The following is a 12,951-nucleotide window of genomic DNA, read 5'->3' as shown; positions in this document are numbered from 1 at the left end:
TTGAAACACATTTCCGATGGACGCCTCATATCCGGTGGTGTGTGAGCGTTGAGCACAAACAGGAAACACATTATAGCAGCTGGTAGACAGACTTATGTGTGGCACTGTTTGAGAAATTGTTACACACGCTGGTTGCTGTCAGTGACACAGTTGTTGTTGTTGTTGCTGCCAGGATTGAGGATCTCGGATTGTTGCTTGTTTTGCTTGCTCGCTCGCCTGTTGTTATTGCACCATTTTTTACTAGAATTTTGTACATTTTTGGGTAAATAAGTAAACAGTGAGCAATGTGAGTTATGCCAAAAGAACCGCACCAACTCACAAACACACACACACCGAGGACAGATAAACGAGGCAGCGCGAGTATGTGAGTATGTGTTGGATAATGGCCGCCAGGACTCATCTATCAAAATGCGCTACTGGCGAAGTGCAAAAAGTGTTGCATACTTTGCAGCGCAACGAGCTTGAGTCTGAAAAACTGTTGTGTTCTGTCCTTTCGAGTCCAAGCCCAAAAAAATACGTATGTTACCTCCCCTGCCACCCCGGCGTATAAAAAGCTTTTGACAATTCGAGATGGTGGCAGAGAAAAACAGCAACAACCGCAAAAAGTGTTGACTGCCCACTGAGGAATTGGTAATTCGCAAGGATAACAAGACCAGCAGGACGCGGACAGCAGTTAGGTACAAATCGAACTGGGTCGCCTCGGTTTAATTACTGTAATGCCATTAGATAGGCAACTTTGAGGTAGTTTACATACGGGATAGCAGGTAAATTCATAACTTTATTAGCCAAGGAAACATGGGGAAAGCTTAATATCCAACAGTTTGTTTAAGTCTACGAATTTTCCAACATTATTATCCTATTTAGATGCAATATGTGTGCTTTTAAAATTCCCTATTTCACTGAAATATACTGGCCACTTATTAATAGCAGCCAATTTGTTGATGTTTCGGAATCAATGGCTATCAATTCCGAACGAAAATATTTACTGTTTATGGGTAACTTCTTTGCAAACACAAAATACCCTTGCCAGCCCAGCGAAGTGGGCATACGATTTCAGCTTGAAGAATGCTAAATTTAGCACAGGCAGCCAAAGAAAATGGCCCCCGGTAAATTGCTCATTTATTTGCAGCTGTCAATATCAATAACAAATGGTTGTTCTGCCTCGAACAAGCACACATGGAAATGAAAGTGGAAATGGACGTGGGCGGGGAAAAAACCGAGAAAAACCGACACATTCACACGGCTTGGCTTACTAATTTCGTTCCCGGAAAATGGGCCACTATCCACTCACTATCCACTGACGGCTGGAACGAACATTTGCCTTTCCGAGACACTGGTAACTTTAGCCCTCGGCCGCACTTGACGGGACCAGTAATAAAATAAATGAGCCGCCATTCTTTTAAATTGAGTTTAATAAACGTCACACTTCATCGACGAGAGCACTAAGGACCCCGAAACACAATCTGCAACCCAAAAACACGCTTGACTGACCCCTGCGAAAGGAGGCTGCCCAAATGAACTATGAAAATGCTGGGACAACATGCATACTTGGGCTTTTTCTATTTTTTGGCACAAAGGCCGCACACCCGAACACACATACTTATTTATTATTCCCCAAGCGTTTGACCACCGCCAGCAAACTAAGCCCGAACAAAAAATAACACGAAATTTACTTTTGGGCCAAGTAGAGGACGAGCCGCATTCAAATGCCGTCTAATTTAGTTGCCTGCTGCATTGTGCGGTCCTGCCGCCACCTATGCCCACTATATATACCCGGCTATATCCATATATCCATATCCATATCTGGCCAAAAGTAGCCGTCTTTATGACCTCCGAGTTGTGCAACAGCATCGCGCGAGTCGCTTACATGAGATTGTAATTACGATAAGAGGGTCGAACAGGAGCTCGGAGATGTTCTTGCCCATAAACAGCCAAATGAGCCAAATAAATGTTATTTATAAAATCCAGGCAACTGCAGAGGGAGCAGCAGCCGTAGTCAGAATACCAGATACCCATCACTGACATCACAATAAACGGAAAGTTATTTTTGTGCACCTATTTCAGAGCCATTTACTCAAAATGACTCGCTATAATATGTTCCGTTGTGCGACAAGATGGCCTAGAAGTTGGCCTACCCTATCACTTTTGAGCTAGAGGGTATACAACGTTTGAGAATTTGCCGCGAAAGGCTGAGCTCGCCAATCGCTTGAGCTTTGTTCGCAAGCCAATTGCGATTTATGTTTATTTATATGCCCTTCCGCATAAAATTCATGCGATATCAAATCATGCTCGCATATAGGTAACTAAAAATGGCAAACACACACACACACACGTAAGGCCAAGACAGACACACATACACACACACATGCAGACAGATGGCGACCATTCAGGCGTTCGACTTTTGGTTTTGGCTTACAGCTTTTGTGCCACGGCGTTATGTAAACATTCAGGGCATCGGATCGCTTGCCAGCAATGAGCAGGCATGCCATGCATAGATATATCCATCTATATAATAGGAGGGGGCAGGAGGTGCGGCAGGTCGAAGGCGCCGTTTGCCGCGCTCAGACGATTGAGATATATTTATTAAGCGCTCATTCGCAGAAACTCAGTGGGGAAGGCTTGTTTATGGCCAAAAACAAATCTCGCCAGCTTTTTGGAGGGCGGTAAGGTAACAAAAGTAGAGTTGGAATAGCATCGTTCAAAACACATAAATAAAGAGACAATTTGGAGGGATTCTGTAAGCAAACATGCAATATTTATTTATGGTCAAAACGCAAAAGAGATGCAGAAGTAACATTAAAAACAAAAAATAGTTAAGTTAACTTAAGGTATGTGTAATAAATAGGTTTGTATATAAATACGAATTCAATAGCGCCCTTTGATTGCTGTTGACCTCGCTGATCAGGACACTGGGTCCTTTGATTGGTGGCTAATTAAAGTGGCAAATCAACGACCTAGGCCGAGCAAATGTTGACGCAGCACGGTCACAATGGAGAGCCCTGTTGGTGGGGCCGCTGTTTTGGGGCCGCTCAAAGCGGCATTAATAGAGCGTGAATTTTAGCGCAAACACACACAGGCTCGCACACCCACAAGCACACACTGCAGGGCGTTGTGTGTGCGCATTTATAGCCCGCAATGTTTTGCCAATCAAAACCCCAAAGTCATTTCATTATTGGCTTTGCGTAATCGTCGTCAAAGCGTCCCCGACCAAAAGTCAATAGCGGAGAAAAGGAGACCCGATCCGCGGAGCCAGGACCTGGATATCCGAGGGCGTGGAGCCGCCTGCAGCGTTTGGATGGAACGCTCCGGAACGCTGGAACGTGCATGCAGTGAAGCGAATGGAAGGCAAATATTTTTACTTTGACACGGCGACCCAGGGATTGGGAATCGCTCCCGCTGCTGCTCCAACTCGCCCTGCATCCCGCAGCCCCGCAACTCGTCCTTATTGTCAAAAAGTGTAAATGACACAGTTCGTTAAACGCGACATCGAGACATCGATGCTGGATACAAAGATACATAGAACTGGGCTGCGCCAGATGGCAGGAAGGAGTTCTCGGGCCAGATCCGAGGATTATGCACGCTGGGGCGTGGCCCACAGCGGCGGCCGAAAAGGATTGCAGGCAAACATTAATGGAGGGCACAGTCCCATTTGCCCTGCCGATTTTCGTGAAGAATGTATGACAAATATTTTATGTGCCCATCATAAAGGAACCGCAAAAGGGTTTCCAAAAGGGGCTCCACAAACGGATAACTGCAGAAGATGGCGAGTATCTCGCAGATAGCCAGATACAAATCGCAGGACCCAAAGAACACACAGCCAAATAAGGCAAGGGCATAAAAGTCCACAACGAAGGCACTAAATAACAACAAAAGGGAGTCGTGCACCGAGAGAAAATATGAAATACTTTGCCATTCGTGGAAAATTATATGAAATAAAATACTAATAAATATTACTGTAAAACACTTATGTGTGGATAAGTCGAGCCATAATATCATTTTTCGCGGTGTAGAGTGAAGCTTTGATGTTTCTGGGGAAGCCCCAAAAAGGAGAGTGCGGAAGGCAAGCGAAAAGGATGCCAAAGGATAGCGAAGAGCGGCGGATAACAAAAGAGGCGAAAGGTGCAAATAATGCCAGGCCCCAAAAAGTGCGCTACAGATGTTGACATTGCCCGTGCGTGCATGTGTGAGTGTGCGTTGGCCGTGCCTGTGTGTGTTTGCCTGCGCGCAAATGCTTTATTTGTCTGCCGCACACAAACAAACACAAAAAGACACACACATGCGAAGATGTCAGGGAGATACCCCCAAATGCACTGCGATTTCTGCTCCAAATTCGTTTCGATGGCAAAGGGTTTCCCCGATTTGGCCCCAGCTTTTTTCTGTGTGCACACAAACTTTGCGGCCTCCTTTAGTTGTTATAATATAACGAAAAAATATATGTATAAACAGGACGAAGTGAGTGTGTGTTTGAGGTCGAGTTGATTGCTTAAGTAAACGCACTGGGGCAGGCAAAAAAAATGTTCGTGGCCAAGTTGATTCGCTGAAGTTTGCTGGCTGGCTAAGAAAATTGCTCGCTGGCTTTTCTTACTGCGGCTCAATTTCGGACGCCCAGTGATTTTTGCTCATTTTTATTAATAGACTTTTTTGTGAAACGCCAAACAATATTTTCGGCCGTCGGAAGTGTGTGCACTTCAAATTATGCTACATGCTTCGGAAAACCCTTTTCGCAGGACCAGCGGTTGTTTAGAAAGGATACAGTTGCTGGCAAGGATGCCTAATCCGCAAATGGACATTTCGACCGGGGAAGGGGCTGGGAACTTTTCACAACTTTTTATTCTCGCTGATTGCTGATTGAAAACCGAACGGAGACCCAAATTCGGGTTGATTTTCGGCTCGGAGTGATGGTCCTGGAAAGTGAGTAATTAATTCTTGTGTTTGGCTTTCAGGGGGCTGCTGAAATGGGGTCTATATTTATTTCTATATGTGGTTTTATTTAGAGAAGCTGCCTTACACCTTGAATAAGTAATTAAAAGCCTTCAAAAACGCAAATAAACAGATCGTCAGTGTAATTTAATAGATTGAAATCAGTCTTGAGTTTATCATAAAGTATACTTCGTAAATAGCTAGAAAAAAACCAAAATTATAAGAAATCAGTGAGTAGTTTCTTCTTGACGGTTGAGCAACTAACCACTTTGTTGCACTCCTGGATTCAGAGCACAAAATACCAGCTAGTTTCCCCGCCGCTTTCCCCAATCCTAATATGAACAGACAGTCGGTTGACTCACCTTTTTTCCAGGCAGCGGAGACTCCTTCTCGGTTTAGCTCGCTCGATTCGGCAGGCAATTGGGCACACACATCAATCAAGTACTTCAACAAGTTTTTCTCTATTTTGTTTGGTCTCTGGCTTGGTTTAGTTTTGGATTAGTTGAGCTTAGTTTAGTTTGGTTTAGATCGAACTGCAGTTGGCATAGTTATGGTTGAGGAATTTATTAATATTATTGCGGCTCACTCGAGAGAATAGTGTAGTGTTTTCTAGCACATTGCTAGCCAATTAGTGGGTTAACTTTCGGGCTGAAATTAACGCAGTGGGTATGCGGGAATTCGCAAGCGAATGAGCCAAAGGAATGTTCAAGGCAGCGTAAAGGGACAAAAGGACGCACATGTGGCAAGCTTCTCTCTGCTCTGCGGCATTTGCGACCATGTCTGGGTGAGCATTTAAGACCGAGAGACAGATAAATGTCAGAAGGTTATGGTGTTAATGTCGCTATTATTTAAAACGGATATTGGGCGAAGAACAAAGGCGGGCCGGAGCAATAAAAAATAAATTAAATGGAAAATGCACGGAGAGTGCTGCGGACAATGGGGAAAACGGGGAAGAGAGAGATAGAGAGCTAAGGCGCGAATGTGTCACGGATTTCATTGCTCATTGAATACGCATTCATTTCACAAAGGAAAAAGGAGCACAGGACCTGCCAGCCATTCAGGCAGCCGCCTCAATCGAGTCACTCAGTCTGCGTACGTAAGCAGCGAAGGACATTCACACAGATACCACACATACACACACACACAGCACTCTGAGAGCCACACGCACACATACACAAACCAATACAGACAGAGAGTAAGCCACAGAGCCCGCAGAGAAAATCAAAACTACGCGCACACACTGCCCAAATTTCTGTTCAGACAAATTTCCATGTGTATGTGCGCGTTTTGTTGTAATTTGCCATTTTGGCAATTGCAATCCTTTGCATTTTATTGAATTTTACAAACACAAAGGAGCCACGCAGACACACAAGCACACGCACGCGTTTAAAAGCAGGCCACACACTCAAACAATAACAACACTTTTTGTCATAATATTTTCATACATTATCCTGCGTGCCTTTCGACTTTCCACATTTTCCACATTATTTTCGAGTTCTTTGCGGCAAATGTTTGCTTAATTCGTTTAATTTTGGCTCAGCTTGTGTTTTAATTTCCTTGGGGTAAACGGAATTTTCATACGCGTTCGAGTTGAGTGTGCTTAAATCGCAGGATTCGCTGCTACTTGCGGAACCGCCCTAAAACAGTCGGGAGAAAAACTGAAAATGAAAATTGCTGAAAAATTTACCCAAGGCAGGCAGCAGTGGTAGCGGGAAAACGGACAAAAGCTTTTCCGCGCTCCGCAAGCAAAAGTACCCGTATTTTGGCACAGAGAGCGAGCGTGGAAAGCTCAATCAATAAGTCGAGCTGCTCTCTTTCACAGGACATCCCCATCCAGAACCACCCACCCAGTCACCACCCCCTGGGGCCATAGCACATGCTGCGACTTTGAACGAACAGTTTTCTCTGTGCTTTTCCAATTTTCGTAGAAACTAACACCTCATCTCGACTCGCAAGCCACTATTTCGTGTCACTATTTACCGGATGAAAATCTGAGACGCGACCCGTAAACCGCAACAGTAAACCGTTCACGGACAGCGAATCTGTTTGAGACCTTTCCTCCACTTTGCACTGGGGCTACGGCTCTTGGTTTTCCGGACTTGCGATCCACACGTCTGACTGCCAGAATGGCCACAACATGAATGTCAGGTGTGCGATTCCGGCTGAGACTCCAACTCGGCACTCCAAGTCCTCCTCTGTGTAGGCATCTCTCCGCCGGAGAAAATTTCCCAATAACCGTTATTTCCTCGGACAGTCGAAGCTGCCAACTTAACGCCGGGTTGCATTTCGATGGCTGCCAGGACCTGCGACTTCGCAGTGTTGCACGGGCGCGCTTTCGCAATCAGTTGGAGCTTTTGAAGCTTTCGGGCCTTATAAGCAGCTTCATTAGTTTTAAACATCTAAGAGCCTTTCCACGTATTGTTTGTATTAAGTAAATGGAAAAAATATTACAGTTATTCAAAGTTATTCAAATTGAAAAGGCGTGGGGCAACTTTAAATAGCATAGCTTCAAAGGATTTTCGCAGCATTGTAAATGAATTTTTTTAGGACTTTAAGTGCCATGATCAAATGGATTTCAAAGATCGCAAATAATTACCCAGCATGTTAGTATGAAAATATCCTTTCATATCATCTGCAATATCTCCATCTTTAACAGCAACATACATAATAACAATTTGCATATTGAAAAACCCCTTGGGCGGGCAATTCAAAGTGGTCTGCCGATGATGATGGTAATCAAATGGATTACTCGAGTGGTCGGCACTTCAAATCTGCCAATCGCGCTCATCAATCTGTCAACTCCTTGGAGGAGTGCCATTAGAACACATGGCCACTTGGGCCAACAAAGGACCTGCATAAGGTAGTCTCAAAACGGATTTCAAAACCTCCAAGCCTCTCAAGGTGCAAATTAGCAGAGCAGCAGGATAAGAGCCCAGAGGATCTGAAAGGTAGTAAGATCCTTCGAGCAGCTGCCTTTGACCCGCAGAAATGGAGACTTGTTGGACATCGAGCCACCTAATGCGGGTACCACAGTACTGGAATGCCCCGTGCCAAGGTGCAAACTGCAAAACGTATCGGTTTCGAGAACATTTTATTAGTACTTTATGTTTTTTGTTTGCCTCGGGCCTTCGACACAGATGTTGGTGACTTACGGCTGCTGCATCACCCTCTTGAAAACATCGACAGGGTAGTTTTGCGGCATGATTTTACACAATTTTCGCTGTGCGAGGGGAAGGACATCCACATCTTTTGACGCTTTAAATTGATTCACACCGCGCACGCAACTGCCACCCCCGCATCCTTTAGTTGTATTCCGCTGCACCCTCGCATCCCGTACTATCCTAGGATATCCTGGCATATCCTGTTCGGCTTTTTTCCGTGCTGTCATGCATTTGTATTTGATTAAACATTTTTTACGCGTTTCCGTTGAGGGCATCATTAGTTGGGCCCGTTTAGAGTTTCACTATGGACCAGAGACTGAGTTGAAAACACCCTGGGATTCCACCCCATCGACATCAAGTTTCCTCGTCCTTAGCCCAGTGCCCAAATGCATCTGTCCGATTCGATGGTCCACTTCCGCTTTTCCACCTTGGCAGTTAGTGTGTTTTGGTATTTGTTTTAGTCGGTCCCAGATCGATGGACCATGTCAATGGCCCTTAATGGCATTTCATTACTGCAGTTCGGCGCTATTTGGGCATGATTATGAGGAATCACCCAAGGAGCACTCATCATTATTGTTTACCAGACTTGCAACCCCCGCATAGATGATATATGAGCACCTCGCCACAATTATAAAGCAATCATTGGGGGTTTGTTTTCCCTGACAACCCAAAGAGAACCCAACAAGAAGTTTCCATTTTCAGTTTTGCGTTTTTATTCAAGAGCTTTTATAATTTACAATTTTTATGGGTTTTCCAAGATTTGGTTTTGTATAAAAATATATTGGTTTCAGATAAATATATGTCGATTACATCTTAGACTTCATATAATTAAAAAGGGTCTTCAAGAGTTTGTTCTTGTATAAAAATAGATGGTGTATATTACGTATAAAAATACTTGGTTCAAAGATCTGTTTCCTCTTAGCTTATTGTTAATGCACAATCGAGCACAACGATTCTCTTGTAAACTTGAAGCTTAGACTGTAGTATCACAAAATCTCAACCGATATGGTTACATATGATATAGCTTAGAGTTAGTTAATTCCTAGATTGAGCGAAAGTTTCCCTTTTCGTTGTACTCTGCGGTTACAACCAATTTACACATACTGATGCTAAGGAACAATAGCGCTGTGATATTGTCCCGATATCGGGGATTACTTATTCTATTGCTTTAAGTACACAACCGCCGGTTCTGAAGCCTGGGGCCCTTATAGCTAGGTTGTACTGTTCAATACTTTGACTGGTAGTGAGACGCTGGTCCAATGTCCGTTTCTATGCCTAACTAAACTAACTAAACTAAACTGAGAACAAGCTGATTCCGCTGGTATCTTAGGTGGCTAAAATGACTAGAGCTCACACTCGACTTTGGTTCACCAACACTGGGCTTGGATTTGCTATAAACTAGGATTTGGTTTGCTTTTTGGTTTGATTCGAACTTAAACACTATTACTGCACAATTTTGCCTGAATTTTGGTTTCGGTATATAACCAGAATATGACTAAAGCTGTATCCGAAATTGAAGAACGATATATGTTTGTACAAACTTAGTAAGATCGAACTGAAGCTGACTTATAGAGATGATTTACCCTAAGTGACTAGAAGGAATGCAAGAACTTGTGACTAGAATGACGAGAAGTTTCCAGATTGAAAATCTTGTTAAAGGGTTGAATTTTGGGTAGAATATTAACTGGAAAATGATTTGCGAGAAAGGCAAGGATGATACAGGATGAGAGTGAGTCATGAGGTAATTAGTATGAAAGTGTGAAAAGCTATAGAATGATTAGTAGTGGAAAGGATGAAGGATGATAGGGGTGATGAATGATGCAGGATGATGTCGGAGCAAAAGGATTGAACGAGGAGTATATAGAATAGTATTAGTTATAAATCTTTGGTTGGTTGCTTTGGCTTTCGTTGTAGGTTCATTGCACTCCCAAAAGTTCCTAAACTAGCTAAACCTAGAGACTAGTAGAAATGCGTTCCTGGTACACAAGAGACACCCTTTTCGAGATCGTATTGAAGCTGACTAGTGCCAAGATTCTTTGGATTCACTGACTAGAAATTAAGTTACAACTAAATTACCTGTGGAATGTGGGCCGAAGTACGGATACAAACTAGAGTCTGACTAGAATTGAACTCATTTTGCGAACGAAACTGAATCGGTTAAGAACTAAAGTGTATAGCTAACTAAGTATACGAAGTGGAAAACGAAATTTCCGTGGAATAAAACTAATTCTTTGGTCTGTTTTAGCTGCATCGGGTTTGGTGTTCAACTAGAAACTAAACTTAACATTAAAAATAAATCTCACTCGATTTCAGTGGGCCATGGTGGTGTGCTGGATGACGGAGGCGCAGTTCCTCAAGTTGGTCAGAGCCGCGGCAGCAATGCTTTCCTCCTCCGTGAGGCCATGTTCCACAATCTGGAGCCGTCCGTATCCCGCAGATGAGGCAGAGGAGCTGGAGTCCGAGAGGTAGTCGTTGTCATAGTCGTAGTTCTCCCTGGCATTGGACCCCACCACGTAGACGCCCTCATCGGAGTGCGAACTGCTGGCGGAGGAGGAGGTGGACACCGCTTGGTTAAAGTGAAAACTGCCCGTGATAGTTGTGGTGGTGGGCTTCGTTTCCAACTGCTTGTCCACCGGCTTTTCCTTCTTCTGATGGGTCAGCTGGTGCTTCCTCAGGTAGGCGGCCCTCTTGAACTTCTTGCCGCACTCCTGGCAATCGAAGGCCAGTTCCTCCTCCGACTTTTTCTCGACGTGCTGCTGCTTTTCCGGCTGGTTGGTGGTGTTGCGATTCTCCTTTTTGGATGCCTCCTTCCTCGGCTTATGCCACCGGCGATGTGAGGCCAAGTTAGCAGGACAATTGAACTGCTTGCCGCACTCGGGACATCGGTACTCCAGCAGAACGATGCAGGCGCACCTGTGCCGGGCCAGGCCGAAGGCGTCCTCGAACTTGATCTTGCACAGCCGGCAGACATAGTCCCCGATCACGTTCTTGATGGCGGCCAGTTCCGCCTTGGTCTCCTCCGTGATCTCGACTATGTTGTACTTGGGGTCAATGTCACCGTTGCTGTACTGCATCGATCCATCGGTGATGTCTTCGAGCGGTCGGATGACGGTGCCCGAGACTGGGGAACTGGTCTCCTCATCGAACTTCAGCTTGCGAGTGGCTTTATTGCGGGAGGGCTTTCCCGAGGAAGTGGTGGCCTTGTTGGTTTTAGGCGCAGATTCTGCCACTTTGACGGGTTTCGCTGGTGTGGCTTCTACTGTTTCCACCGGAACGTCCTCCTTTTTGGCCATTTTAGCCGGCTGTTCGCCGTCATAGCTCTCCCGGCTCAATTTACGCTTCCCTGCTGGACTCTGCGGTGGTGTTGGAGGTTTCACCGGCAGCTCCTCCACCTTGGACACCTCCACCTGCACCTCGCTGGAACTAGCACTCGTATTTTCGCTGTACACCTCCGCGAATGTGGCCGCCATGGGCACATCGCTGCTGGGCAGTGGTGAGGGCAGCTTCAGCGTTAGATCCAGCGGTATTTCGCACCTGGTTTTCAGGTTCAGGTATCGACTGCGGTACTTGGGGGGCAGCGAGGCCACGGTGGTCAGCAGGCCCAGGCCATGGGGCATCCCCTTGTGCTGCAACTGGATGCCAATGCTGTGCGGGTGGCTGAGCTTTTCAGTGGGCTCCGCGGGGGCTGGAATCGGTATCGGTGTCTGTATCTGGGCCATGGCATCGATGGGACTTTCAACTTAAAACTTCAACGTGGCAAAACGAAAACGGAGTAGAACGGGGAACGTAGAACGGGAACTAAGCAAACTTAACAACAAACTGATAACGCTGATCCTCGCGGACTGGGACTCTATGCAGAAGACCTCCAGTCGGCTCGACGTTTGTGCTGCGAATGACGTTCGGTGGACTCGGTGGCGGCTATTTATGTGTACCACAGGCCAAAGGAAAGCGAAACCGAAACTCGAAATCATTGTTTGTGCCGGCGTCCTGGAAATACATTTCAACCCCCTTTTCGGCCGAAGTCGTTGTCCTTTTTCGACGCCGGCAGAGCCGCAAAAGCCGGAATCTTTTGTTAGCAATCACACACACATTAGTCACCCTTTTTTCCACAAACATACACGCGGAGTGAAAGTCCTACGCACACACACACAGACACACATTCTCCCGTTTTGCGGCCAGGACAATGCACTCGGAGAAATCGGAGACAGCTGTTGTTTCGGGACCCGAAATTGCCACGCACCAAAATCGCAGCACCTTCCTAGGCAAATGTGTATGTTTGTGTATTCAGCGGAAATCTGAGCAGCACATTGTCCGTATTTTTGCCAAAAACAGCTGACACCCATGGAGTCGTTAATTGAGCATGTAACCATAAGGTTCATCAATAGATCGGGGATATCCTTGCGCCAAAAGGTGAATTGTTTCTATGTTGCCATTTGGTGCAAAACAGCTGTTGGCCAAGATGGTTATAAAAGTAAACAATGTAACAAGTAATACCGGCTGGAAAGTACATCCACCTAGAGCACAGTTTGGATTGCTATCTGTTTTTTGTATTTTTCATACATGTTACACACAAATTTGGCGAGGTGTACTTTGCGGCACTGCATTTATCAGCCTCAGACGACTAAGCTCGTCAAGTTCGCTTTTGGTGGGGTAGGTAACAGACTAACAGACTAGCAGACACAACTTGGGTTCGAACTTCGAACTTCACCACCGCGGAGCATGGCGCACAATCGCTTGTATCCTCGTATCCTTGTTGCTGTAACGGTGGCTGTGTCTGTGTGCGAGTATCCTGGACACTCGTCCGTGTGAGTGCTTTGCATTAATGTAATCGAAATGCGAAGCCGACTGAGCTGACTGAGCCGACAGTGGT

At 45.5% G+C, this 12,951-nt stretch overlaps 1 protein-coding gene and 1 long non-coding RNA gene across 2 annotated transcripts in view; both read right to left on the bottom strand.

Annotated features, from left to right (window-relative positions):
- The window catches only part of LOC116801294, a 30,448-nt gene extending 23,403 nt beyond the window's left edge, over positions 1–7,045 (bottom strand). Inside the window, exons 1-2 of the long non-coding RNA XR_004361921.1 lie at positions 6,901–7,045; positions 5,283–5,453 (exon numbers count right to left, since the gene is read on the bottom strand). This is a non-coding gene — a long non-coding RNA (uncharacterized LOC116801294). The remainder of the gene's footprint in view (positions 1–5,282; positions 5,454–6,900) is intronic.
- A 1,745-nt stretch (positions 7,046–8,790) lies between these two features.
- On the bottom strand, positions 8,791–11,961 carry LOC6610249 (transcription factor Sp5). Its single transcript, XM_002034808.2, has one exon. The coding sequence runs from the start codon at positions 11,798–11,800 to the stop codon at positions 10,391–10,393; it is 1,410 nt and encodes a 469-aa protein (XP_002034844.1). The 5' UTR covers positions 11,801–11,961; the 3' UTR covers positions 8,791–10,390.
- Positions 11,962–12,951: the final 990 nt, after the last annotated feature.

This window comes from Drosophila sechellia, chromosome 3L, assembly GCF_004382195.2.
Source record: "Drosophila sechellia strain sech25 chromosome 3L, ASM438219v1, whole genome shotgun sequence".
Lineage (NCBI taxonomy): Eukaryota > Metazoa > Arthropoda > Insecta > Diptera > Drosophilidae > Drosophila > Drosophila sechellia.
This window is presented reverse-complemented; position numbering and strand designations above follow the sequence as displayed.

Coding starts and splice junctions, on each gene's coding strand:
- LOC6610249 (XM_002034808.2), bottom strand. CDS start 11,800: ATGGCCCAGATACAGACACCGATACCGATTCCAGCCCCCGCGGAGCCC.